This window comes from Pelodiscus sinensis, chromosome 8 (assembly GCF_052426305.1).
Source record: "Pelodiscus sinensis isolate ZL-2025 chromosome 8, ASM5242630v1, whole genome shotgun sequence".
Lineage (NCBI taxonomy): Eukaryota > Metazoa > Chordata > Testudines > Trionychidae > Pelodiscus > Pelodiscus sinensis.
Genome location: NC_143059.1, coordinates 63,165,541 through 63,193,489, shown reverse-complemented (window position 1 = coordinate 63,193,489; position 27,949 = coordinate 63,165,541). Strand labels below are relative to the sequence as shown.

The 27,949-nt window shown below is 42.0% G+C and overlaps 1 protein-coding gene across 10 annotated transcripts in view; it reads left to right on the top strand.

Annotated features, from left to right (window-relative positions):
* TDRD1 (tudor domain containing 1) overlaps positions 1-27,949 on the top strand; it is an 80,160-nt gene that overhangs the window by 18,042 nt on the left and 34,169 nt on the right. For 5 of the 10 annotated variants that reach the window (XM_075935440.2, XM_075935441.2, XM_075935430.2 and 2 more), the window contains exons 2-13: positions 2,004-2,320; positions 4,681-4,751; positions 5,450-5,473; positions 8,106-8,250; positions 10,182-10,287; positions 12,031-12,094; positions 15,578-15,682; positions 16,324-16,506; positions 17,394-17,537; positions 21,001-21,166; positions 22,936-23,007; positions 23,246-23,428. In XM_075935440.2, coding sequence (XP_075791555.2) covers positions 2,004-2,320; positions 4,681-4,751; positions 5,450-5,473; positions 8,106-8,250; positions 10,182-10,287; positions 12,031-12,094; positions 15,578-15,682; positions 16,324-16,506; positions 17,394-17,537; positions 21,001-21,166; positions 22,936-23,007; positions 23,246-23,428 — 1,580 coding nt within the window. Of the gene's footprint in view, positions 1-1,970; positions 2,321-4,680; positions 4,752-5,449; positions 5,474-8,105; positions 8,251-10,181; positions 10,288-12,030; positions 12,095-15,577; positions 15,683-16,323; positions 16,507-17,393; positions 17,538-21,000; positions 21,167-22,935; positions 23,008-23,245; positions 23,429-27,949 lie in introns of all 10 variants that reach the window. The other 5 variants (XM_075935437.2, XM_075935436.2, XM_075935432.2 and 2 more) reach the window with 4 other exon arrangements.

Below are 27,949 nucleotides of genomic sequence, written 5' to 3'. Positions count from 1 at the left end.
GAACTCATTTTTGGCTCTACCCCAGAGTCTGCATTCTTAGCTGGAGCCATCACCCCTTAAGCACCCTAACCCCCACTTTTATGAACATTCATGGTCCTCCATCCAATTTCTAGCCTCAGACCAAAAAATTTGCCCATCCCTAAACTAGTTGTAAAAGTTGGTTTGTGACGAGGCACTACGCCGGGGTGGGCAATATTTTTTTGCTGGGGGCAAAAATTCAGAAAAAAAATTCAGAAATTTCCCTTTAGGCGCCCATGCCCCTGAGGCGGGAGCAGACTTTGGCTATGTCTACATTGTGGCTTTTGCCACAATAGCCTATGCAAATGAAATGCAGATTAACATGTCATGTTTTATTTGCATAATTTATTTTTCCCCCTTTTTCTGCAAGATCAGTATACCTCCTTTTTTGAGGCATAAGGATCTGCAGAAAAGATCTTTGCGCAAACAGAAAACGTCCACACTGCTTGTTTTTGCGCAAAAACGGCTCCAAATAAACTATGCAAATGAAGCGCAACAGTGTGCTAATCTGCACTTCATTTGCATAGGCTCTTGTGGCAAAAGCCTCAGTGTAGATGTGGCTTTTGTGTGCTCCCCTTTCTGCCCCCAGGCCAATCAGGGCTTGAGGGGGGAGAAGTGCGCAAAGTTCCCTGCCAGGAGCACACAGCACTTCTAAGCTCCGCACACTCCTTGCAGGGTTGGGGCAGGGCGAGGAAACTTCACGTGCTCCCCCTGCCACCAAGTCCTGATTGGCCTGGGGGTGGGGAAGCGGCAGGCCTCCACAGGCCAGATCAACCCTCTTGGGGGGCTGGATCTGGCCCATGGTGGCCCTTTTTCTCACCCCTGCACTAGTCTGACCCTCTTGCCCACATTTATACAACTTCTCTGTAGTTCTGCCCTTACAGCCTCTCTTTCTCATAGGCTGTAGTACCTCCAGACAGGTATGTGTAAGTGGCATGACCAATTGGGCAGTCGTGCGCACACAAAGGAAGAGCTGCTAGTTGGCCAGTTGGGAAAAGGCATTTCAAAAATATAGGAATTCACAGATGTGACTAGAACAGCCATTACTGGCATTGTGGGACAACTACTGGAGGACTGTTGAGGTCAACATAGGTCATGCACTGTCTGCACTTGTCTATGTCAATCTTAATGTGTTAGTCATAGTTCAGTGCCCTTTAGGGAACACTGTAACAGGATGCTTGTCTCTCATGGAGACAAATTTGAGTGCAGACACGTGCCCAGTTAGGTTCACATTAGATGTCTTATGTCAACCTGACTTTCTAGTGGAGACAAGTCCCAAATATCAAACCTCTAAAACAGTGAAAAGCAGAACCAGGTACACTGGACTACCAAGATAGTCCTTGCCAAATGGAAATTGGATTTTTCTTCCTAATATTTCAATTTGTAATGCATCAACTCTTGACTTCTGTTGCGTATCTCTGATGCTTTAATAACAGGGGAGTATAACAATTAAATGTTACATCTCCAGTTTTTCTCAGAATTATGTTGTTAACATCTTATTGTAGGCATGGGTTTATTTAAAATATGGATAGCTCTGAGAGACTGCTCATCTGAGGAAGTGGTTTTTGCCATGGAAGCTCATGATACACTATATATATAATAAATATTTGTTAATCCTTAGATGCTACAGGACTACTAGTTTTTTAAAGTTACACACTAACATGGATATCTGCCTGAGAGGTTTATTTCTGTCCATCAATATCTCTTTGAGAGTTCTTTACTAATGAGTAAATTGTCAGTCTGGAATGAAAAAAATGGTTGAAATGTTAAAGGAAGCAACATAATACTCCTTTCTTTTAGGATAATCATTTATAGTTTATTTTCTTCATTAATTAAAGGAATTTTTTAACAATGCTTATTAAAGTTAAGCTATATTTAATATTTTAAACGTCAGAGTTGAATACTATATCCAACTTTAACACACCTTTTAATTACTTTTCTTTTCCCTGTAGATTTTTGTAATTACAAAATTGTAACTTTTGTAGGATGTCAGGAAATGATTTGGGTGCAAATGTTTACAAGATGAACCGACGATTTCATATAAAGGTCAAGGAGACCAAAGCCCCAAACGAATCCTTAAGAAGCCTTCACGCCAATCCCAAGTTCAGGTTGAAATATCCTGAGCTTGGAGGTAAAACGTCTGGATTATCCAATAAAAGCTTATTTTGTGACCAAACCAAACAGTTCTTTGCTAGTCATGAGAATGGTTCAGGAGATTCTGACTCTCTTTGCAAGAGTGGACTGGTGAATGACTTGAACAAGGAAGAGTTTGGAATAAAGATGAATGTGGGATCACTAACAGGTGAGAGAGAACCTTTGTTTCAATAATGTAAGTTTCTGTAGCTATATGAAGAACTTGCCTTTTTGTAGCACTATACAGCATGCCCTTACATGTACTATGCAACTTCTTCACTAATCTGAAATTCCAGTTTGAAAGAGATCAATAGCTGGGATAATATTAATTTGTTGTACGCTTGTGTATATGTAAAAGTTATTCACAGTAATTGTAAATGTATCTGACTAAGGGATAAAATAAAGGGAAACTATCAAATTGTAATCCAGTAATTTAAGCATTCCCTGAAATAACTTTTTTTTTTAGGTCTTGAGACCAAGAATTTCTCCTTGCTTGTGTAAACCTTTCACAGCAACAAGCATATATAAATTTCCCCAGGAGTATTTTATCAGTGCACAATGCAGAATTTGCACAGAATATTCTGTGCAGAATTTTATTTTTTCCTTGTGGAATTGGTGTTTTAGAGCTGCTGGAGGCCACTGGATTCAGCAGAGCCCAGCTCGCAGTGTGCCTTCATGGCAGGTATGGGAGGCTGACAGTTCCTAATGCTACCTGACCAAGGGAGGTGGTATGTGGACTGTGGCCGTGCATGACTAGAGCATCTGGCCTGGTGGGACTTGGAGACCTGAAAGCCAGAACATGCAGATCCTGATACTCATCCCCAGCCATGAATGGGGGCAGGTCTGGAAGATCCATTTGCACCAGCTTTCACAACGTGTGAGAGGGGGAGCGGTGCACCACATCCTATAGCAGTCCAGTAATGAAATTTCATGGAGAGGAGTCTGTGGTTGGGCTCTGGGTGAATAGAGGGGTGTGAGGACATCTGGGCTGGGGGAGCCTCATATATCCCTCTCCTGAACAGATGTACATCTCTGCAGGACTCCCCCAACTGTACCTTCCTCTCATCAGGGTCAGCTATTTGGGAACTTGGGATGTGGTAACTCTACTTGAACAGAGTGCTGAAAAAAAAAAACAAAGAAAAAAATCAACTAAAAGACCAGAGGTGTGGAGGAGTTTTCCCCAAGATGTGCCCTGTTAGCATATGACACACTCAGACCAGAGGTGTATGACTAAAGCACATCAGAAACAGGAACTGGGTTGTTGTAGGGGAGTTCTTTAACTCTCTAATCCAGCTGGAATCTGATTGACCGTATTGTTCCAGGCAATCTTGTTGACTGGTATTTTGAAATAAATTACTAAAATAACTGAAACTGGTATGATTATATTGACAGATTTTTGCAGAATTTCGAAATATTGTGTGCAGAATTTTTAATTTTTTGGCACAAGATTATGACATACCCTAATTTTCTGGATTATGTAAGACTGCTATACAGTTGACTGGCTCTTACCTAGTTTTTATCCAGGCCCCTTCCTACAATACACAGAAAATCTTCTGATCCTTATTTGCTGGTGCTTGAAGCCCAGGCTAGTTTACCTAATGGGGCTGAGGTGGGGTGGGAAAAATTACAGCCCGAGGTTGGTTTAATTCAGGCTTGAAATCTACCTGTTCACGAGTGAGGATGCAGGCAGAATCACTTGAGTGCTGCTAGTCTTCCAGTGCTCTTCCCATAGGCTCCTTCCCCTTCCCCATCTCTCCCTCTGCCCCCTCCGAAGGACAAACCTGTTCTACCACAAATGAAAATCCTTGGAAAGAATCCTTGAGTGTCTCAACACAGAGAACTATGGGGTATGCCTCTACAGACGCATGGGTGAGTGCAGGAATTGTGTGGACCCAGTAATGCAAGTATGGTTTTGTTGTGAGGATACTCACGTTCAGGCTAGCAAACCTGGATGTTCAGAGTTGGGTACCAATCATCTAGATTAGTGCTGCGGTGAAGACATACCTTTGAATTGCAAAGCAATTAAACAGCAAACTGGAAACAATTGTTTTAGCTAATGTTTCAAAGTTCCCATAATATTGAATGGCCTGGCAATAGTTCAGAATGTTAAATTGGTATCCCATTAAGTCTTTGTGTTTGGAGTCATAATCTTTTAAAGACAAACCGGTGGACTTAAGTGTTACAGTCTGTAATGGTAAGGATGCATGTTTTGTTTAATATTCATTGTGTTTGTATGAAGTGATAGACTTATCTCATTTTTATTACATGAGGTTGCTTGTAGTTTCAACAATCTTTCGTAAGAGTGATTTGTGTAGTAAAAAAAAAAAAAAAAAAAAGTGTCAATTATAATACAAAAAGTTGTAGCATTTGTGATTTTGTATTCCTTGTTCTTAGTTTCTAGAAATGGAATATCTACGTTTTGTTGTTAGCATCAGATAGTATTTTATCATGATTTTTGAACAAACAGTCAATTCCACTCCTTGTTTTTATGAAATCAGACCATTTTTATAAACCTTTCTTTGTTTTTAGGAAACTCAGTGGAAAGCATAACTGATAGAAGTAGTTTGCTGTTAACACCTTCAAATAAAGAGGAAAATGCTGTAAGTGATGGGGGTTTTGTGCCAAAGTTATTGTATAATGTTAACAAATGATCAGGATGTATTTTATGTCTTTTTAGAAGATTGCATTTCTGTTTATTTTTGTTGGCATCACATGTCAGTTTACAATTGACCATTCATTTGTTGTTTGCAGATGCAGTATCCTTGCTTATAAGTAACCTTATTTGTGTACTTTTAAAAAGATAAACTTGAGACTGCACATTTAACTGAGATTTAAATACAAATGTCAAGTAGCTCAGCAAAATTTTCCTTGTCAGTTACTGGTAGTCTATAAACTGCCAAGAAAAGATCAGGAAACAAATATGAAATGTTCTAATAAGAACAATCTATGGTTCAATTTTAAAAATAGTAAATCACCGTTCCAATGCCAGCAGTATCAGAGTTAGTGAGCTGGTTAAAAAGAAAAAGAACATAATGTGAGAGATGTGCTTACTTTCCCTCCCTGTCCATTGTATACAGTATCTTATAATTAGCTTTGTTAAATGTGCAGTCTAATGGTACAGAAAGGTCTCAGAAAAAATTTAATCCTTGAGTTTGTCAGAATATGAGACCGATGTGAGTCCTGAAGTGATGTTCAGACTCTGAAGAGATCATAAATGTTAAGCTTTTGAATCGCATAAAATGTGTTTAAAAAAAAAAAACCCCGAATGACCCAGGCCCTCTATTCTGTTCAACTCTAGGTTGCTGTCCCATACTTAACCCAGGTGGGTGTTGAGCTAAAAATAACATTTGGCCATTCATTCAGATGAGTATTCTATGCACATCAAATGCAATGTAGAAATTTTGAAAAAACTGACAAATGTTAGAGAACTTTGATATACTTATTTTTAAATGTACATATTTGTTTTAATGCCTTCTTTCTGGGCTATTTTTTTATTTTTATTCTAGCAATTTTTCAAAATTGTCCTTTGTAGGTTTCACTTTTCTGTGGCTGTTGTCTTGCTCTGCTTTCTGTTGGTCTTTTTTCTCCCTATATATTTTTTCTCCATAGTCACTGGCACACTAAACAAACAGCATTCTCTAACTTATTAATAAATCCATTTTCTAATTGCATTTTTGCAATAGGATTTTAAAATGCCTTCATTTGATTTAGCTTAATTTGGTTGTTCACTGAGCATTCACACTAGTGGGTCGCACTGATTGAAGTTAAATTGGTACTAAACTGATTTAGTTACATTGATTGGGAAGAAAACTATGTAGGCCAGCCTTCATGCTGCACTGAGGTAAGAGCTTGACTTTTAAGTGTCTACAATCTCTGTTTGAGGCCCTCGTATGTAAGATCTGAAATTTGGTATTTTTTCTTTACTAATGCTATGTAATTTCTTACCGAAGCTGAATAGCATATGAAGGCTATGTCTACAACATCACTTTTGTCAGTAAAAGTTGGTAGGGGTGTGAAAAAAAGTTTACATTTTAATGTTTCAGTTTCTTGTCTGGATTAACACATTTAGAACTGACACATTTGAATTGAGAAGATTTATTCAATCTCTCTGATTCAGACATTCTTTTCTTGTTAACTAAAAGATAATGATTGCGATCCACAGTTTTAGTTAACTGAAACAGCTCTATATAAGTTGTAAAAATTAAGTATATACTTTAAATGTCTAATTTTCATTGCTACTTTAAAGTGTAGTCAGAACCATAACTGAACAAAACTTGCTCACTCCTGAAAAATTAATTTTTGTAGTTTTTAATCTGCAATTATTTAAAAAATAGCATGTATTTTAGGATTTTGAAAATTGTAATTTTTCTATTATGGTAAGCAATCCTGGAATTGTAGGTTCAGGTTGAACCTCTCAAATCTGGAACTCTCTGGTCTGGCAACATCTGTGGTTAAACAGGACCGTGGATGTTGCTGGATTAGAGAGCCCCAGCAACTAGTGGGGAGCCCAGTGGCTGAGCCAGCAGCCAAGGGCGGGTGTAGTGGCCAGGACTGGTGGCCAGAAGGGGAGCATTTATCTCCCCTAGTCTGGCAGACTCCTTGGTTTGGGACCACTCATGTCCTGAGTGTGGATGTCAACATGTAGACCGCGGTGGGCAATAATTTTTGGCCGGGGCCACTTCAAAAATTTTGGAAGTAGCCCGGGGCGGGGCCTAAACCAGAAAGGGCGTGGCCAGGATGATTTGGGGCTTCCCCAGACCATGATTGGTCTGGGGGTGAGGGAGCCCTTTTGGGCCCCCCCTTCCCACTAGGCATCAATGCCCCTGGCAGGTCGAGAAGAGGCTTTGAATGCTTCTCCACCCCTAGGCCAATCAGGGCTTGGGGGTGGGGGAAGCACGCGAAGCCTCCTCCCACCCTTCCAGGAGCACCTGGCACTTCAAAGACCCACACACTCCTCAGAGCGGGAGGAGGCTTCACATGCTCCCCTGCCCCCAGGCCAATCAAGGCGTCTCCTCCCGCCCTGCGAGCAGCACATGGCACATCAGAGCGCTGCGTGCTCCTGGCAGGGCAGGAGGAAGCTTTGCGCTCTCTTCTCTCTCCCTCTTCCCCTCCCCCCCCGGCTCAATCCGCTTTGCGGGCCAGATCTGGCCCACAGAGGCCCTTTTGCCCACCCCAATGTAGACAACTACATGATTAACAGATAAACCTGGGCTTATTGGTTGATCTTGTCAACTACAAGCATTTCCCACCCCCTGCACACTTGCTGCCTATGTATTGGTTAAAAGCTGGCTCCCTTGAGCACCAGCTCTGCCTGTTCCCCTCCCGCCCCCCATTTCCTGCATTTCTGTCTCTATCAGAGGCAGCAGCAAGGGCGGGAGGCGGGGAGAAGCTGCTCCATGGGATGCCGGCTTAGCCTCTGTCTGCAGAGAGCTCAGGTCCCCTGCAAACAGAGACTTGCTGTGGAGCAGCTTCTATCTGTGGCAGGCCCAGGCTCGCCGCAGACAGAGGCTGCTCTTTGGGATGCTGACGCAGCCTCTGTACACAGGGAGCTCAGGCCCCCCACGGACTGGGGCTGCTGCTGCTGCCCCGCAGGAGCCAGTCTGCATAGGGAGCCAGTTTTTAAACCAGCTCCCCTCATAGACTGGCTCCCGCTTGCCACCCTGCACTGCTGCCTCTTATAGAGGCAGCTGTGCAGGGTAGCAAGGGGCTCTCTGGGAGTGGGGCTTGGGAGCACTTTGCTTCTGGCCCTACCCTCAGGGACTATTGAATAGTTGTGTAAAGGTTAAAATTTGATGGGATTAATGACTATTCAGTTACACGCTATCTGACATCCCTAGTCCTGGGGGTGCTAAATGAGGGAGGTTCAACCTGTATTCTGTATTAGAGTATTATTTGCTTTTAGGGCTTTGAGTTCCTATTAACAAACATTATTTGAGATTTGTGTTCTCTTACAGAGATCCAGTTCTGACTTGCCTCTCACAAAGCAGAAAAAGATAAATTCCCCTGAGAATATTTTCTCTGTAAACTATGATTCAAAACTATTTAGTTCGTTAATGCCATCCACTCGGGTGACTACTTGCCATCACTGCGGTTTGTATGGTAAGCGTTTATTATTAACCCATAAGCCTGAACACAGTACTTAAGTTGGACTAGCTTTCAAGTATAGATCTGAAAACAACTCTTCTTAAACCAGGGGTTGGCAACGTATGGCTCGTAAGCCATATGTGGCTCACTTTGGAACCATATATGGCTCATGGCTTGAGCTCAATCTCTCCTTCCCTCCCCCATCTGCTATGGGGAGCGTGTGCTGGCGATCCAGCATTGTGCCCCCCGCAAGATTAGAACTTACACCGGCTTCCTGTGGGGGACAATCCCTGAGGCTCTGTGCTGGATTCGGCTTGTGGGAAAGTGGACCCCTTCCTGGTGATCACCAGAGAGAGTGTACTCGGCTGTGCTGCGTGTTTTGGTGATGCACTTTGAGCGTGCAGCTGCTAGGTGGAGGGGTGGTTAAGATGGCGGTGAAGGATCCGGACTTTGGGGGACAAGGAGTGGCTGGATTTCTGGAGGAGAGACTTTGAAAGAGACTGATTTTTTTAAACTAATTTTTACTATTTTTGAATTGTAATAGTAATTCTGTAAAAAATAAATAGCAAGGATCACAAAATCATCAGACAAATCTATTAATCAGTCAGATAAGTCAGACTGTGCTTTGAAAAATCTAGTTACGTAACACAGATGAAAAAGTTCATGCTTAAGTGAAAAATTAATGAAGTACAGACTGAGCCTCTAAAACAAAAAGTGAATGGTATATTACACTAGCTGGAGTTACCCGGTGTTGCTCGGTCCCAGTCCCCGCCGGCTGATTCACTTCCCCACCAGCCCTGCTTCCTGCTGGCTGGTTCTCCTCCTGATCTTCCCCGGCCAGCCCCGCTCCTGTTGGCCTCCTCCCCCCGATCTCTCCCGATCGGCTCTGCTTCCCTTTGCACCCTCCCCCTCCCCCCTGACCAGCTCTGCTTCCTGCACCCGGCCAGTCCTGCACTCCTCTGCTGCCCTCCCCCCCACCCTCTGCCCCTCCCCCCCCCCCAGTCTCCCCTCTGCTGCCCTCCCACCCCAATCTCCCCCAACCAGCTCTGCTTCCCGCCAGCTGCCCCTCCCAGCCCCCGATCTCCCATGGCCAGCCCCGCCGCCTCCACCCCGCCAGCTCTGCTTCCCGCCGCCTCCCCTCCCCAGACCAGCTCTGCTTCCTGCCAGCAGTCCTTCACCTGATCTCCTCCGGCCAGCCTCCCTCTCCTCCCCCCCGCCAGCTCTGCTTCTTGGAGCGCTCCCCCCCCCCTTCCTCCCGGCCAGCCCCGCTCCCCTCCTGGCTGGTTCCTTCCTCCGCTGCCCCCGATCAAGTGTGTCCAGGGTTTTTTAGACTACCTGGTAACCGTAGCCGCGGGGGGCAGGGCAGGTGCCTGAGCTGTTGTGTGCGTGGGGGTGGGATGAGCCCCGGATGGCGCTGGGGGTGCAGGCGGCGGGCACGTGACCTAGGGTAGGCGGGGCTGCCCCTGCAGTGTAATGTGGTGGGTTATATTTTATTTTTACAGGTTGAGATTGGGCCCAATCGGGTCAAAAAATACTTTAAAACCTTCTCCTGGAGGAAAGGTTATCCCATGGAAAATTTTGTTGCGGTAGCTCTTGTAGTGTCCAAGTTATTAGAGCACAAACATTCAAACATTCTCCTTTATATGTTATATTAATAAACACATGAATTCTGCGATTTACAGCTCTGAGATACCCAAGTTGGGTGAGGTAATATCTTTTTTATTGGACCAACTTGTGTTGGTGAAAGAGACAGGATTTCAGGCCTTGAAAGTTTACCCCTTTCACCAACACAAGTTGGTCCAATAAAATATATTACCTCACCTACCTTGTCCCTCTTTGTGTAGGTCCAACACAGCAACAACAGTGCAAATAACTTTTTTTATTCAGACACGATTGTGCCCCTTCCCTTCTTTAGGTTAGTACACTGACTTTTCTTAAATTTTTAGGAGACCTAAGATGTTCACAGTGTAAGCAGATATATTATTGCTCTACAGACTGCCAGAAGAAAGATTGGTCTGCACATGGTATTGTATGCAAGCCAGTGAAACAAAGGTAAGTTAAGGATGTTAAAGCAATATCTTGTAACTCAGAGAATCTTAAAATAGCCAAATTATAATTACTCTTGATTTAATTCTATTTTTTAACCATAATTTAAATGATCTGTGTTGCTTGGTCTTGTACTTAAAACTTATTCCACATTGTAAATCTAACAATCATAAGGATATGGGGCAGGAGGAGGACAGAAATTAAAAAAAGAAAAGCTCACAAAGGTGACAGAAAATGGCCTTTTAGAGCTTTATACTGTGCTTGAATGGTTATGAATTTTTCTAAGTTTACATGTAAAAACATGTCTCTTGTAAGTTACACACCGCAGATGAATTTGGGGTATGAAAAATCAGGCTGATTTTTTTTCCCCTGTGTCTCGTTACCTGACTAGTAATACAGATTTTGCAGCCAGAGTCTACCTATCACTGTGGTTCTACTTCTACTTGCTGCTGCTACATAGATTAACTTCTTTTAATTCTATTACATGCATGCTTTATACTATTCTTCCATGTGTGCAATAACATGGTTACATGCAATGAAATCCTGCCATATTGAAGTAGATAGGAATTTTGCCATTTCCTTCAGTAGTGACAATTTCACCCAAGAATGTTTTCTCCAGTGAGAGGGTAGGTTAGGTGGTCCATGAAAAAAAGTTTGCCCTTTACTTTGACTGAACCCCAAAGACAAATATTTTTACCCTTGAACAGACTTTTGGAGAGTAGGGATGTTAAAATTGGATGAATCAACTAATCAAATAGTCAATGGAATTTCCATCGATTATTTGATTAGTCAATAAGGGTGCTTCACTTTGAAACGTAGCAAGAGCCTGCTGGACTGTTGCTACTTTTCAAAGGCAGAAATGCCACACGTTGTTCCCCCTTTGAAATGTACAAGAGCCCCAGCAGGGCCTTTAAGCCAGCTCCCTCCAGCATCCCCTCCTTTGCTCTCCCACCCCCTTGCTGCCTCTTTCTGATAGAGGCAGCAATGGGGGGGGAGGCGGCAGTGACCAGTGGACTACTGTGTTGACTATCTGATAAGTTTTTGCTTGTTGGATAGTTGACTACGTCCCTGTTGGAGAGTACCAACCTTACTAACCTTTACGAACATGTTAAATGCCAATTATATGGTAATGTTTAATATAAAAGTACCCAGAGACATCACTCATACTTTTATACAGTATTTGAGGTTTTTATCCCAACCATAACTAGAAACTTGATGTCAGAGAATTGAAATTCTGGAGAAGAAAAGTTTCATAGAGGAGCTGGTACACCATTGTGCTTAGTCTGAGAACTGATTGGCCCAGATTTATTGATTGTTTTTTTGTTTTTGAGTTTGTATTTTTTGTAATAATTGAAATGAAAATTAATGCAACTTCACTACTAAAGTAAAATAAAATATCGCTGTCAAAAAATTTCTGAAAATTATCATTACAAAAAGTGAGACCCACTTCAGCATGCCTGTATATTAAATGTACATTTTAAAATCTTCTCCATTTGTCTTCAGGTACAAGAACTGTTGCTCTTCACCAGCTGTGCACTGTGGTTTAAAAAAAATAAAATAAATGGCCCTTACCTTACTTTATTAGACAGTCTGCATTGTAGATGCAGGTTGACACACATTTACAACGGTTAAGTCACTTAAAGCTTTAATTTAGTTCTTGAAGTACCAGTTACTAAAATGGCTTGATTTGCTGGTTCTTTAAACTATTAAATAAAGTCCCAACAGTATTAATCAACTGCTTTATTTCAGCTTAAAGAAAAGTGAAGGTAATGCCAAGTTGCCTGGTGAAATTAAGAAGAAAATGGATTTTGAGGTACAGAATGTTAACTTTTATTTTAATGGATCTGTTCTTGGGGAAGCCTACTGGAGGTTGGATATTCTTAAATATATCTTTATTAAATGTCTGAACTACGCAGCTTTTAGCAACAAAGTTGTATCAACATGGCTTTAATGCTAAATGTCAGCGTGTATGGACACCGTCAGCACTTTTGCTGACAAAATACTTTGACCCATAATAAGCTGGTTTCACTTTGTCGGCAGGAGTGCTCTTTCTGCCAAAGCAGCATTCACAAGGGCACTAGCCATGGCAAATCTTTGTCATTCACAGGGGACATGGGATTAAGCACCTGTGAATGACGCAACTTTGTCAAGCAAGTGCATGTGTAGACAGACATACCATAAGTTTAATGTGTTACTATAACATGTTTTAAACATTATAATGCTCAACTCATTATAGTGAAGAGAATAGAAAGAAATGTTGATTGCTTCAAAATATACTATTCCTTCAAATTAAACAAGCTAGTTCAAACAGCATTCCAAAATGACTGTTAAAACTAAAGTTTTTGACAAAGATAAGAGTTCAATTATTGCTCTGTACACATGTATCAGGAGAGTTCTGATTGGAGGGTAGACAAATATAAAATGTCAAATTCTTAATATGTTTTATATTGCCCATGTTAGCCCACACAGTTAACCATTATTGAGGAACTTGTAGGTTTAAAAATTGATGTCAGGTATTTCTTTGATTCAGTACCATTGATTTAGATTGTGTGTATATATAGTCCTGTTTCCCAGAATAAAAAAATAGTCATTTTCTTTGGTTGTAGTTGCAGAATTCTTTCCAGCCAGCACTCTAGCCAAAAAGCCCTCTTAGCTTTCTCTCTTGTCCGTAGTCTCTTTGTGGTCATATTTCCAGTGAAACCTTTCCACCTAAGTATTTCTGATTTCAGCTGGACATATATTGTGTGTGGTTTGGGCAGTTGCTCCAAAGAAGTAGCTTTCCTCCAAACATGTAGCTTAACTGCTTCTTATGTTTATCCTTAATGAAACACTGTTGTGGCCATCAGCTTCAATGAGGTCTTAACCAATTTCCATGATAACGTTTTCCTTATTGTAAGGTAAGTGGAGGGAAACTTGTCCCCATAAACTGATGAGTATAAATACATCTCAACTTCCCAATAAGATGAGCTTTCTGGTTATTTGCTATTTTAAATCCTAGGTTATAGGTCTGTTTGCTTTGATTGTAGTTTATATGTAGCCATATAAAATAGTCCAAATTTCCAGTGGTTATAGTGACGCATAACTCTCCAGGATGCATTAATCTGATTTAAAACAGCAAATGCTAATTGACAATAAAGGATCCTCACAAAAGAGAATATATTGATAATGAAATGAATAAATCCTTATATTTTGTTTTTTTAATAAATGCATAAAGAACAAGGTTCCATTTGTTTAACTTCCAGTTTAGTTTAAAATTTTATATTGTGCAACACTACAAGTATTACCAACTGATATAGTGAAGGAAATTTAATACATTTTATTCTTGCTTTGAAAAATGCATCTTACAGTATAGGATGTTATAGAAAAGCTTAAATACATGTGGATTCCAGTATACGTATAAACTGATAAGCCATTATTGGGATCCCTTTGCTCACTGAAAAATGTTCTGGATACATTTTTTTTCTCTAGTAACATGTACAGAAGAGAAAATGTGTTACAGTTTAATAGTAAGAGATACATTACAATTAAAATTAAAATGGTGCTATTTTATTACAGGCAGTCCCCGGGTTACGTACAAGATAGGGACTGTAGGTTTGTTCTTAAGTTGAATTTGTATGTAAGTCGAAACTGGTACATATTGTAGGGGAAACTCTAGCCAAACATTTCTCCAGAGCTCAGTTTTATTCTCCCACACCTCACTTCCCTCAGTCCTTTATTCTCAAGCTGAGGTGTCTGCTGAGAAAAGCCGCTCCACGTCTCCCTGGTCTGCTGCGGGGGAAGCACTAGCTTCGGGTCTCCCTGGTCTGCTGGGGAGAAGCAGCTAGTGCGGGGTTGCCTCACCCCGTTTGTAAGTAGGGATCCAATGTAAGTCGGATCCATGTAACCCGGGGACTGCCTGTATATTCCGAGCAAATTAGGTATATATTGAAATCAGTGGGAATTAGGTGCTTAAGTACCTTTGAGGTCTTGCGCTTTTGAATCTGCTTGAAAATAAGACACATATGCTCACGTTTCATTGGCGCTTTAGTAGCTCCAAGTCTCCTTTTTTTTTTTTTTTTTTTTTTTTTGGTGTGCGTGTGGTATTTCTAATTCTGCAGTAAGACCAAGCCAAGTTTAATTTCATTTAGATTCGCAGGTCAGGTTAAACTAGTTAGCAAAGCAGTCCTACTTTTTTTAAGTTACTTAAGTTCTTTCATACTAACGGTAATTATTGCTCTTTAATCTTCATAACTGTATGCTTGTACTTCATGCTTTCAAACACACTCTGTATGAAACAGTGCTCGTGTGTCAGAGTTACTGCTCTGAGCAAGCAGTGAAGAGTTAAAGGACTATAGTAACATTGTGCTCTATATTGGAGTTACATGCTTTTGAAAAATTTATGCCTAAGTTGACTTTCTGTTAGGGATGTCAGTGTGTAGTTAACTATATGATTAGCCACTAACCTTAGGCTTATCAGTTAATCTTATTGACTACACACATCCCCCCCCCCACTGCTGCCTCAGCATCAGGAGGCAGGAGAGGCTGCCGCAAAGCAGTCTCTCTCCACGGGGGGGGGGGGGGGGTCCGAGCTCCCTGTGGACAGAGGCTGCTCCGCCTCACAGGGAGCAGCCTCTGTCCATGGTGAGCATGGGCCAGCTGTGGATAGAGGCTGGTCCCCAGAAGTAGTCCTATCTGCAGGGGGGTTCCAGCTCCCTGCAGACAGAGGCTGCTCTGTGGGAGGCAGATCAGCCTCTGTCCATGGTGAGGGGCTGCTGCTGGTCCAGCTTCTGTCTCCTGCGGGCCCAGGCTTGCTATGAACAGAGGCTGCTTCGTGGCAGCCTCTCCTCCCCCTTTCCCTGCATCCCCCTACTGCAGCCTATCAGAAGCAGTAGCATGGGGCAACAGGCAGCTAGTCTGCGCAGGGAGCTGGTTTTAAAACTGGCTCGCCTCGTGAACTGGCTCCCACATGGCATCCTGCACTGCTGCCTCTTGATACAGAGGCAGCAGCGTGGAGTCATAGGGGGCTCCCTGGGAGTGTGGCCAGAGTGTGTTGACTGCCAGCCCTGCTCCTGGGGACTATAGACTAGTTGTGTAACAGGTAAGATTTTGTGCAGTTACATGATTGTTCAGTTACCTGTTATCTAACATCCCTACTTTCTATTAAACATACATTTTTCAGTACATAAGCCACTTTTAAAGTTGGACAGGTGTACTTTTGAAAATTAAGCATAAATGCTGTTTCCTGAACTGCCCTCAATTGGGTAATATGTAGACAATTCCACTTAAGAAGTCACCTATATATTTTTTTTCTAAATAGGGCAATTTATCACCTGTTGATGTCCACAAGATAGAAGATGACATCCAAAAAATAATGCTTTCTGACCTGCAAAACTTAGGCTTCAAAAAAGCTATGGAAATAGAGGTACCTTTTCCTTACCATCCATTGCATGGTTAAATTTATTTTTTTAAATACTGATTTCACTGTCAGCCTCTTCAGTGGCGTTCATATATGTTTCTTGGACAGGGACATCACTTCAACTTTGTGCCTGTTTTCTCACCTTACAATGTAGATACCAATCATGGCCCATCTTTTTAAAGGCTATTCCATCTACAGATGGAAGGGTTATAAGAGTGATGGCTGTGGTATTACAGAATTGGACCTTCCTAACATCAGTACATCTATTAGTTCTAACTAATATTAGTATTTATAGTATATAGATGCTCTTAATGTGTCCATTGAATAGTAAACACAATAAGTTATTCATTACAAGTATAGGTTGGACCTCCCTGGTCTGGCACCCTTCCACCTAACTCCTTCTGAAGAAGGAATTTGCCAAACTGGGGAAGGTCAGGCCTCCAAGCTCTGTGAGTGGGTGTCCTCCTACCCACTAGGCTCCATTCCGTAACCCAGCTGGTTCTGCTGTCTCTGGCAACCTCTGCTGTTGGGGCTCTCTGATCTGGCAACATCTGTGATCTTGTCAGGCTATGGATGTTGCCAGACCAGAGAGGTTCAACCTGTATTAATGTTAGATACTTCAATAGTATGACTTTTTTTCTTTTTAGGGTACAGTCACTGAATTCAAGAACCCAAGTGAATTTTATATACAAGTGTATTCTTCAGAAATTTTAGAACATCTCAGCAAGCTTACTGTAAAACTGAAAGATTGTTATGCAAACATTGTTAGCCAAGAGGAATATATTCCTATCAAAGGGGAAGTTTGTGTTGCAAAATATTCTCTGGATCAGGTAACTTATTTTATTTGGGGTCTGGTAAAAATTCTAAGAGAATATGAGACTGTAAATATCTAAATGCTCTAAATACCTTTTAGATTGTGTTCCGCTCAAAATTATATATATACTGTTTTGTGTTGCATGTAATTCCCATAGTTTTTCACACTTAGTGGATATAACTTCTATTTTTACACATTATGAATTCCAGCTTTGTAGAAATTCTTGTCTTGAGGCAGTTTTTGTCCAAGAGCAGATCATTTTCATGCAATATTTTAAGTTCTTGATTAAGTTAATTTTCTTTTAAACTGACTGTTCGTTAGTCAAAATGCATATCAGAGTGGACTATCTCTCTGTTGGTAAAGAGAGAACATGCAAATAAAGAGTTGCAATAAGGTTAAAAAAACTAGATGTAAGTCATTTGACTTTCCCCATTTATTTCTGATTCTTACCTGGTGTATGACCTGATTTTCCTAACAGCAGTTTTGACACCTTATTTTCCCTCTGTTATCTCCTACACTTCCTTCTTTCCTCCTCCTCGCCCTTAATGCTACCAGACACTTGATATGTAAAAGCATTGTAATGATATGTGGTATCTGTTTTGCGGGGTGGAGGGAGGATGTTTCTTTGGAGCAAGCTTCCTGTGAATCCTGAATGTGTTGTGCTTTGAAAGGAATCTTGTCTTGGTGATGGTACTAATTCTTTTTCCAATTATGTGTACCCCAAACTATTGCTAGGCAATGAGTCTCTTGTTCAGTTGAGTTGCTTCAGACCTGATCAGTAATTTTTACTTTTTTGCCAACTTGATGGAGAAAAAGTAATTCGTTGTATTCTCCACAAAAGGAATAATGTCCAGAGTGTGTAGTTCTGTTTTTACATCCAGAATATCATTTGTTCACGTGTAGACCTGGAATAGAGTACTGGTAAAAGAGGTGGATATCTTGCAGAAGAAAGCACAAGTGTTGTTTATTGATTATGGCAATGGAGAAAATGTTCCACTAGATTGGATTAAACCACTCCAGAAAGACATTGAACTGTTTCCTGCCTGTGTGAGTATTTCTTTTTAATTTTTAACAGCTAGATGTTTAAGCAAAGGTTATATTAAAAATGGACTGTAATAATTGCAGTTACTGCAACATTTTGCAGTACCTTTATCTTTTTACCTAATGAAAATAATGAAATGAAGTTTACTGTCATTGCTTTTGTAACTTTCTTTTCTGATAGTTCCTTGTCTTAATCCCATTATCTAGCCACTCCTAGTCTTCTCTCCTCAAGTTTCCTGTCCTAGTCTCCTTGCCCAACCTCACACTTCTAGCACCCCAGCCAATCTGTGTCTCCCTTCTCTAATCACTTGACTTCCACCCACTATCTCTGTCCATACTGGTTCCTATTCTCTGTCTCTTCCCCAGGGCTATTAGTCTGACCTTGGTGTCCGTGTACCAATTCCTCCTTGTTAGTCTCTGATAGCTAGCAGTTTCAGCCTCCCCTGCCAGACTCCTTGCCCAGTCGTCCTTTCAGTCTACTGCCAATCTCGCTCTTGGCTGTCTGACTTGAATGTAGAGTTTTTCTCTGCATTGCCTGAACCTGGCATGGGGGTATTTAAGCACTGGAGAAACAGGCTCCTTGTTCTCAGTTTTGATGTTCAGTTGGTTCACAGCACCTCAGACCTGCAGTTGCAGGGGGAGTCCTGCTCAGTCCTGAACTTGAGCATACCCAGTGTGGATGAAATCATGGAGATTCAAAAATATTCAGTTTCTTCTGGACATGTATGAAGAGCTATGAGTTGTCCCTACTCTTCCCCCTTCCCTTCCTCCCCAGACTTAAAATTTGACCACATTTGGGCAGTTTTTCACAAAATACACACCACTGTATAAAAAGGCTTTCTTTTCTTCCCCTCAGATTCTCATGTATAGGTTAATTGAAAAGCACTCTTACTTTAAATTGGGGAAAGACCTGCTCCAAATGTGCAAAGGGAGTATTGTTTTGTCCACGGCTTCCTACCAAGATGCTCATGATGCATGCTTCCATGTTTGGTTGGGAAACTCACCTGGGACATCTTCAGACCCAAGAAGTCTGGATTTCCAGTGAGCTTTACCCTCCTAAAGATAGTTGCTGATTACCAGTGGTATCATACAATTATTCATAAAGTTCTGTTTTTTTTAAAAGGCCAAAAATAATGGAGAGCTTAAAGTAGATTGTAACAGTGAATCCCAGTAATGACTGTACCTTACAATATTCTGAACAAAAATCTCACCTATGCTGTAGCTGTACATCACTTCATGCTGACTCAAGACATTCTAGACTTCAGCATTATAATGCTGGAATCTTATCAGAAATCAAGCGATGGGTCTAGCATGCACAGTTATGCCCTTCCCACTCTGTAAGGTTTAACAGTCCAGGTCACAGCACGCAACACAATAGCAATGTTGTCAGTACATAGTCACATGATTATTTCCTCTTTGCCAGGAAGCTTTTTGTGTTTGGAACTGATACATTTTCCATCCAGTTATCCCAGTTGCATTGCATCTGCAAGGATTACATTGCAACTTAGGCAGCTTCTCTGAGATGCATACCTATCTGAAATCCTAGTGGCTACTTTGGGATGAGTCCACACATTTACACAGCCTAGTTAGGGCATCAAGATCTGATACCCACTTAAACAAAGGCTGTAGGACAGCTCTGCTAAAGTAGATTCTGAGCACCCACTTCCTTTATACTAGATACCAAAAGTGGAATACATATTGACTGTCATTCAGAGAGAACAGTTCTTCCAGTGATCATTCATATGCATTCTAATCAGGTGTGTGTGCATGCATGTGCACAGTTGTTGGAAGACTTTTTTTCCCTAGCAGGGGTGGGTGGGTGGGTGTGTGTGTTTCCCTGGAGTGGTGCCGAAATGGTGCCCCCTCCTCAGTTTTTTCTGATCAACAGTGATGGTAGCTATGACTTCTTGCTCATCTCTTGAGTACAAGTAGATCAGCACTTCTCCTTTTACTGTATATAGTTGTCTTAGCCTTTTAGAAAGTTGCTACAATTGTTTGTGGCAGTTGCAGACCTTTTTTCTTGGGTGGGAGGGGGGAGGAGAGTTGTCGCTTTTCTCCGGCAAACCCGGCACTGGGAGCACTCATGCTGCGCTGGACAGAAGCTTGCTTGGGACACATGGCAATTAAAGGGGCCACAATTTTTCGGCCCTGACCTCCGAGACTTTTTTTCTCAGCAACCCTAGTACTATCACCTTTTTTGTTTACAAAAAAAGCACTGGTTTGTATCTGGGAGTGTTATGGCTTCACTGGCATAACTCTTCCACCATTAACAGCACACTCTACCAGGTCTGAAGCATTCCCCACAGTGTTCCTGGCCTAGATCCCCTCTCGGGAGAGGTGTAGAGTGGTAATGTGGTTGTCAATACATAACTTTGCTCCACATTATGGAGTCATGCAACAATTTAAAGATGACACAGCATTTAGATGTGCAGTGCTCCATTGAATGAAGAACTCCAACCCCACCTCCTAGACTTGTACTTGGAAGTCACCTGGTTGGAATCCATGTGAACAACTACTCAGAGGGAAAAAAGATTACATATTTTCTTTAACTGTTGCCTTTCTAGATGTGGTGTTCGTGTCCGTTTCAGTACCCAGCCTCCTTCCCCTCTGTTGGGGTAGCTGGCAAGAAAGAACTGGGGTGGGGGACTAGGTAGGGCCCTATATTGGGTGCCATTTTGATGCAACTCCAGGGGGTGCCCACGCCAACCATACGGCTAGCAGCTAAGGAGAAAATCTTTTGGCTACTGTTCAGGTGCACACGCATACACATGATTCGAATGGATGTGAACAACACAGTAACTGGCTCTTTGACTTGTTGTCCCTATATATTTATTCCACTGCCTTTCCTCTTTCCTGCTTTTGTGGAATTCTGTAGCACCTAGGTTCTTTGTGAAAATTGAGGGATAGTTTGGAAGGGAGGCACAAGGGCAGTCTTTTACATGGGGTACATGTGCATACCAGAAATGGAGCATATATGGACAATAAGTCTTGATGACACAGCCACATTAACTGTAGGGTTTGTAACCATTCTCTATGGCACAGTGAATTGTGGTAATTGTGAAGGCAGAGGAGGAACAGGAACCAGAATTAAATATATTGTTGCTTAGGGCTTGTCTTCACTCTACCTTGAGATTGACATCCTAGAGATCAATCTCTTGGGGATCCCAAGGAGTAAGAGAAGTTGACAGAGTTTCTCCCTTTGACCTCCCGCAGTGGGGATGCCGCAGAAATCTGACTTAAGGTACATCTGCACTAGGTCAGCTTTCTCCGGTAATGTTAGATCTGGCCTTAGTTCCCTGTAACAGTAGTACCTTATGTAAACTGTTTGAATTGTTAATATGGACTTCATGTACTTGAGTGGAAAAACCAAAATAAGAATCTAGTGACTGAATTTTCTGCAAACCAAAAATTTGGAATGCCCTAACTTTATTTTCTTTTAAAAGGAATTCTTTATAATCATCTCTTTCAGGCAATTAGGTGTTGTGTTGCTCCAAAACAAGGAGAATGGAACAAAGACTGTGCTGGTTTTATTACGCCTATGCTTGTGGGACAGTTTTGTTTGGTGACTGTTGTTGACGTAGTACAAGAGGAGATGATGACTTGTTTTGCTGTAGATGTTGTCCTTCCAGGTTCTGGTAAGAGAGGATTGATTGTTCAGAGACATATTTTAATAACTGTTGTGATTCTCATTTTTGTTCCCTTACAGCATTTTACAGAAATGAGATTTCTCATTTTTCACCTAAAATGTTTAGTTTCCCAATCTTAGCAATTTGAATTGCTGCAAGAGAACTTGTTTTCAAAAGTTTTGTGTCTTGATTGGCTTTATCTCATGCTTTGTGGACTACCTTTATAAACTTAAAATTTTCAGCTGTGAACCTTTTCTATTATCCAGATTTTGTAAATGATCTTGTAAGTTTTCTGCCAACATAGTGCTAGTCTTTATAGAGTTCTTTTGTATTTACATGTAATGAATTGGGGGTATTTCCTTACATTCTTTTTTATGATGTTGCCTTTTCCAGGAATAACTATATCTCTGCCCTTTTTGATGCTATATAATAGTAATATGTCTGACTAATGTCTTATTTTATGCGGTCTTAGTGTACACTAACTAGATTCTCTAAAACGTATCAGACTTTATTCTCTCTTCCCCCCCATTACTACAGGGCAGACCTAAGGTTGTTTGGGTCCCTGAACTATGTATTTCTTAGCTTAAAATATTTGAATTTCTTTTAATTATCTTAAGTTTTTTTTTAATTTTTTGAGTTTGTAATGCATGTTTTAAAAACTTATTTTTAATCCTTAAGTTACTGATACATACGCTCAATCTTAAGTCCATCTTCCTTCTGGGAATTTACTTACCCCCCCCCCCCCCCCCAAAATGCTATTGTGATATTTCTAATGTGAAGATATATAATGCCAACCTTAAATCTTGACATATAAAGGACAGAGTCCTCTAAAGAACAGTTGCATGAAGCAGCCAGAGTGTATTGGCTAGTTAAGCTGGGTTTACAGCTGCTTTGCATTGCCATAACAGCCAAGAGATACTAAAGGATCTGGACCTAAGTTTGCATTTAATTTATTGGTGGTGCGGGCTCTTTGTGAAACCAGTGCTACGAGAAGAAGGGAGGCAGAAAGCTCTGTTCCGTTGTGCCCACTCTTTGAGGGTTCCCATTGCGCTGCTGCTTTAGTGTGCAATGCTGCATTCTTATGCAGTAAAGTTAAAGCAGTGGTATCATCAAGTCTGTTAGTGGCTGATGTCCATACTATGGTAACAGCATGGGGGGAGGGAAGCAGGTGGTGCCATGGTATAGAAGCTGGCTTCCTGAGTATACTGGCCCCTACCTAGCTCTCACAGCAGCGTGGGGGGATGTGTGCTTGTGGGTAACCACGAAGATTATTGATGAGCCTAGGCTCATCAGTAAACTTTTTATACTTTTAAACTATCACATCCCTGTTTTAATAAACTCATAAGCTAAATTGTAAATTCTCAGGCCCCTTTCTGTATTCAGAAACTTACAACACTTTGGAGAGGCTGAATCCTGCTTTGTGTGACACATGCAACTCATCCTTAATTATAAAGTTGCAACCAACACTGGCATAACAAATTCTGTAGCAATTGTTATAGATAATTTGGTGAGGTGAAATTAGCAAGGCAGTAATATTTGAGAAGGGGAGGTGTTCTTAGGAAACTTCTGAGTAGTCAGACTACTCTTGAGACACGTGTATTTTATTCAACACTCACGGCATACTAGATGCTTGACCAACAAGTAAAATAGACACAGTCTAGGTCAGTTTTCCAGGGTTGGTTAGTTTAGAGAGTGCATTCAGAAAACATAGTTTAAAAAACTAGTCTGACTGCTTTTGTATGGTAAATTAGTTTAATTTATATAAATATGTATTTTAGGGAAACACCTAGATAAAATACTACTTGAAATGGGACATGGCTTGAGTCCAAAGAAAATGAACCCAAATACAGGTGAGTAAACCAGTCAGACTTTTGACAGATTGATCTGAAATTTGGAAGTGATATTTTCACCTCCTTTGGATGGCATGGGTTCATGGAGGTAATGGTGAAGGTAGATTGCCTTCTGTTTCAAATTGTTACTTAAGACATTAGACAGTGGAACAACTTTCAATTCACCAGTGACGTGGAGTGTGTTCTTATTAGAACAGTCACTAAAATAGCTTTTCCTGTCTTGTTTGTATCTCCTCAGATATTGTATTACAAAATAATTCTGAAGGAAAAAGAGATAAAACAGCTGAAGATAAAGAAATGATTCACAATAATGATTTAACCATAAAGGTTGTTTCTGTATCCATGGGAGATAAATTTTCTGGTGTAGTTGCTCATATTCAAACCCCAGAAGACTTTTTCTGTCAGCAGATGCATAATGGCCGTAAGTGAATACATTCCATTCAAACAGGTCATTCGGAAGTAAAAATGTTTTGGTAAAAATAATTTACCATATTTGCATAAATTATTCCAATTATTTATGCTATTTTTTTCTTTTATCAAAAAGCACCTAAAGGTCCCAGGGGAAGACGGTTGGACCAGAAAGAGAGGAACTTGAGTTTGGGGAATAAACTAGATTCCCTAGAATAAGAGATGCATGCAACTTAAAAAAGCCTAGAAAGCTGGTGAGGACTCAGTGGCTTTTATAGCCTTAGAGAGGCTAAAAACAGCAACAGGATTCTATGGCATAGAATTTAGCTTTCTTATTTCACCACTTGACAGAATTATTTTTTCTACCCTGCCTGTTCATATCCCTGGATCAAAAATATTATTTAAATTCGTTGAATTGACCCAATATACATTACTTAATATGAACAGATTCTAAATTATTACTTGTAGTATGATATTTTTTATAGCAGTTGCTAATTGAGAGCTTAATGCCCCTATTCTCTCTGTCCTAAGTCCAGATTGTCAGTATGGGTCACTGCCCATCTGCCCCTTACTGCTACAGAATCAAAGCTGATTGGATGGCAGACGAGACTAGCCCCCACTACTTCGAGTGATGTTCCCATGGGTGCTTCACTCTGGGTGCACTGGTGACCAGAGATTTTTCTAGCAGTGCTATGCTGCATCATGCATGCACTGTAGCATCTCCTCCTGCCGTAAGTGATCATTAGGTGCATGCACAGCACCTCAGTTGCTTCTCTGCCATCTTCGGCAGCAGACGGAGCTCCCTTCAGTCCCCCTTTTTTTTTTTTACCTGAAATAGCAGAAAATTGTAAAATTCCCTCTGTTTTTCTCTCATACGCAAAGTTTTTGACTCCTATCCTTCCAGTTCATCAGGAAAAAAAAATTCCTCAAACAAAACAAAACCCCACCTCTGTTCTTTCATTGGTCTTCGTTACAATGTGCTTGGGTCCCCACTCTTCTTAATTGCCTGGGCAAGGCACATATGGCACAAAAGTGTTCGCACTGCTCAAACCTCGTGGCCAGAGCTAGGTAGAACCGCACCAGCAGCACCCTTCCATGAAAACAGCCTTCCTGGTTGCAATCACCTCTGCCAGAAGGGTGGGGGAACTCAGAGCTCTCATGGAAGATCCTCCATATACAGTAAACTTCCAATAATCCGGCACTTTTAGGACCCAGGGGGTGCCGGATTATCAGATATGCTGGACTATCGGAAGGGGGGGCTATGAGTGGTCTAGGGTGGTGTGGGGGGGATGCCACCCCCAGACCCCTCACAGCCCCCCCTTCCGATAGTCTGGCTCTGCCCCAGGTGTCCCTGATTTGGGGCATCTGATGGTCTGGCACTCCTGATGGTCCAGCACCATCAGGAACCCGGAAGTGCTCCAGGCAGCCGGACCATTGGAGTTGCTCTGCCCCCGGCTTCCCCGATTCAGCCGCTACTGAAACTGACCAGTGGCTGAATTGGGACGCCTGCGGCAGAGCAGCTGGGGTGCTGCCGGGTTGGTCCGGTAGCACTGCACCTTGGCACTGCGAGATCAACCCGGCAATACCCCAGTTGCTCTTGGGGACGCCTGGGGCAGAGCAGCTGGGGTGCTGCCGGGTTGGTCCTGCAGCGCTGCTCCTCGGCACTACTGGACCAACCCGGCAGCACCCCAGCTGTTCTTCCCCAGGTGTCCCCAAGTCAGCCGCTGCTGAAACTGACCAGCGGCTGACTCCGGGAAGCCCGGGGCAGAGCAGCTCTGCCTCAGGCTTCCCGGAGTCAGCCGCTGGTCAGTTTCAGCGGCGGCTGAATCGGGGACAGCTGGGGTGCTGCCGGGTTGGTCCCGCAGTGCTGAGGGGCAGCGCTACGGGACCTACTGGCAGAAATCCAGCTGCTCTGCCCCCAGCTTCCCCGATTCAGCCACTGATCAGTTTCAGTAGCGGCTGAATCGGGGAAGCCAGGGACAGAGCAGCTCCAATGGTCCGGCTGCCTGGAGCACTTCTGGGTTCCTGATGGTGCTGGACCATCAGGAGTGCCGGACCATCAGATGCCGGACCAATGGAGTTTTACTGTACCACCTTCTTTTGAGATTAAGCCATGTTTTGCATGCACCCTAAATTTCTACTCTAAGTACATTCCTCCTTCCATCTAAACGAACCCATTCACTTACCAACATTCTTCCTGAAACCACATGCCAATTATTTTGAGTCCGCTATGCATACACTAGACATATGTAGGGCATTATCATTCTAAATTGAACTAAACAATTCCGAAAGATGCTGAAGCTCTTTGTCTCCATGGCTACACGATCTCATGCACGTCCAACCCTACCACCTTCTACAGAACATTGCAGCTGACACTAGACTGGGCAGAGCTATTTTGGCTGCAGCCATATGGCCTGATCCAAAGCCCCTACCATCCTAAGGGGCACTGCTTACAGTCACTGAGGAGTACCCACAGTAACATCTCTTGAAGGAGAAGAGGAGGCTACTCACTTGTGCAGTAATGATGTTCTTTAGTGTCCATCTGGGTGCTCCTCTACCTGCCCTCCTCTCCTCTACTTCGGATCTGACATTAGTCCATTGTAGAGAAGGAACTGAGGAGCCCAGACCTTTTGCATGGTATTTATACACTGACAGCTTGGGAAACAGGCACTGTGTGTGCACAGTCTGGGAAGGGGTACTGCTGAGAAAATCAATCAATGGCACAGGGACGCACCTTGTCCTGAATGGAGCACCCACAGGATACTCATCTGCACAGGTGAGTAACCTCCTCTTTCACACATACAAAATAGGGAGTGACTGTCAAGGAAGAAGTACTGCAGAAAGGGATCCAGGGTCGTCATGGACCACAAACTAAATGTGAATCAACAGTGTAATACTGGTGCGAAAAAAGCAAACATCATTCTGGAATGCATTAATAGGAATTCTGTAAGCAAGACATGAGACATAATTCTTCTGCTCTATTCTGCACTGATTAGACTCAAATGGAGTATTGTGTCCAATTCTGGGAACCACATTTCAGGAAAGACGTGGAGAAATTGCAGAAGTTCCAGAGAAAAGCAACGAGAAGGATTAAAGGTCTAGAAAATGTGCCCTATGAGGGAAGCCTGAAAAAAATTAAGTTTTTGTTTGGGAAAGAGAGGACTGAGGGAATATAACAGCTTTCAAGTATCTAAAAGCTGTTACAAGGAGGGATGGAGACATTATTTTCTTTAACCTCTGATGATTGGACAAGAAGTGATGGGCTTTAACTGCAGCATGGGAGGTTTAGGTTGGACATCAGGAAAAACTTCCTAACTGTCATGGTGATTAAGCACTGGAATAAATTGCCTAGAGAGATTATGGAATCTACATCACTGAAGATGTAAAGAGCTGGTTACACAAACATTTGTCTTGGATGATGTGGATAGTGCTTGATCCTGCCATGAATGTAGGGGAGCGGACTTGATGGCCTCTTAAAGTCCCTTCCAGTTCTAGTATTCTATGACATCCCTGGTTATGAGCCTGAAAAGGCCATATACAAGCCAGGATCATGTTACTGTCTTCCACATATTCCGGAGGTGGCTTATTTGGAGAGCTGTTGGAGTCAGTGATGCCAGAATCCTTAGACAAATCCTAAAAGATATTACAGAACCATCTGTACTCCAAATGTGGGAATAGGTATAGCTGACCTTATTACAGGGTATACATCTCATTTTCTTAGTGGCTGAAAGAATGGAAGGCGAGATTACAGCAAATGTAAGTCTGGAAAGGGTAGATATCAGTATTCCTGCAATGAAAATTCCAGCACTTAAAATCACTGTCTGGTTAACTCTGAAGAATTCCAACAGGTGACAACTAGGGAGAGATAATTAAAATGTAAGGACCAGTGACTTTTCTCCGTATCAACTGATGGGTCCTGGATGTGTTTTGATGTGGGAATGTCATAGTATTTTCAAAGAGTCCAAATCATCATTTTCTCCATTCTCCAGTATATTTAAATCCACAGACAAGACAAAATATGATAATGAGATGGAGATGTTCGCTCACCACTGCTCAGTCTTGGTTTTGTACTCAAGAATTTCAGGGACGACAGAACATTGTTGGATTAAATACCTAAACAAGTCCATTAGAAGGGAGAGAGTCCAAATGGAGATCTTAAAGTCCATAGTATTGGTGATCTGACTGGGTGTTCACCACCAACAATATTGAACAAAATAGCAATGCCCATTAACAAGTCTCTCTTTGAGTTGTCCAGGATACTTTGCTTACTTGTATCTCCATCCCACCCTTTGAGCCATTGGCAGCCAACTCTTTATCCTCTCTGCAGGAGTTGTCTGGATAGTGATCTCATTGTCCAGAAGAGTTGATGGAGATCCTCATGATGGAGCTTTCCTAAACTGTATTCCATAAGAAGTTCAGTCCTCCTGGTTTCTGCCTATGGTGAAGATTTCTGATAGCCCAGTTGTTGAACCCTAAGAATAAGGAGCTCTATCCTGTGATCTACCATAGCAAAAGAAAGTTATCTGGTTGTGTG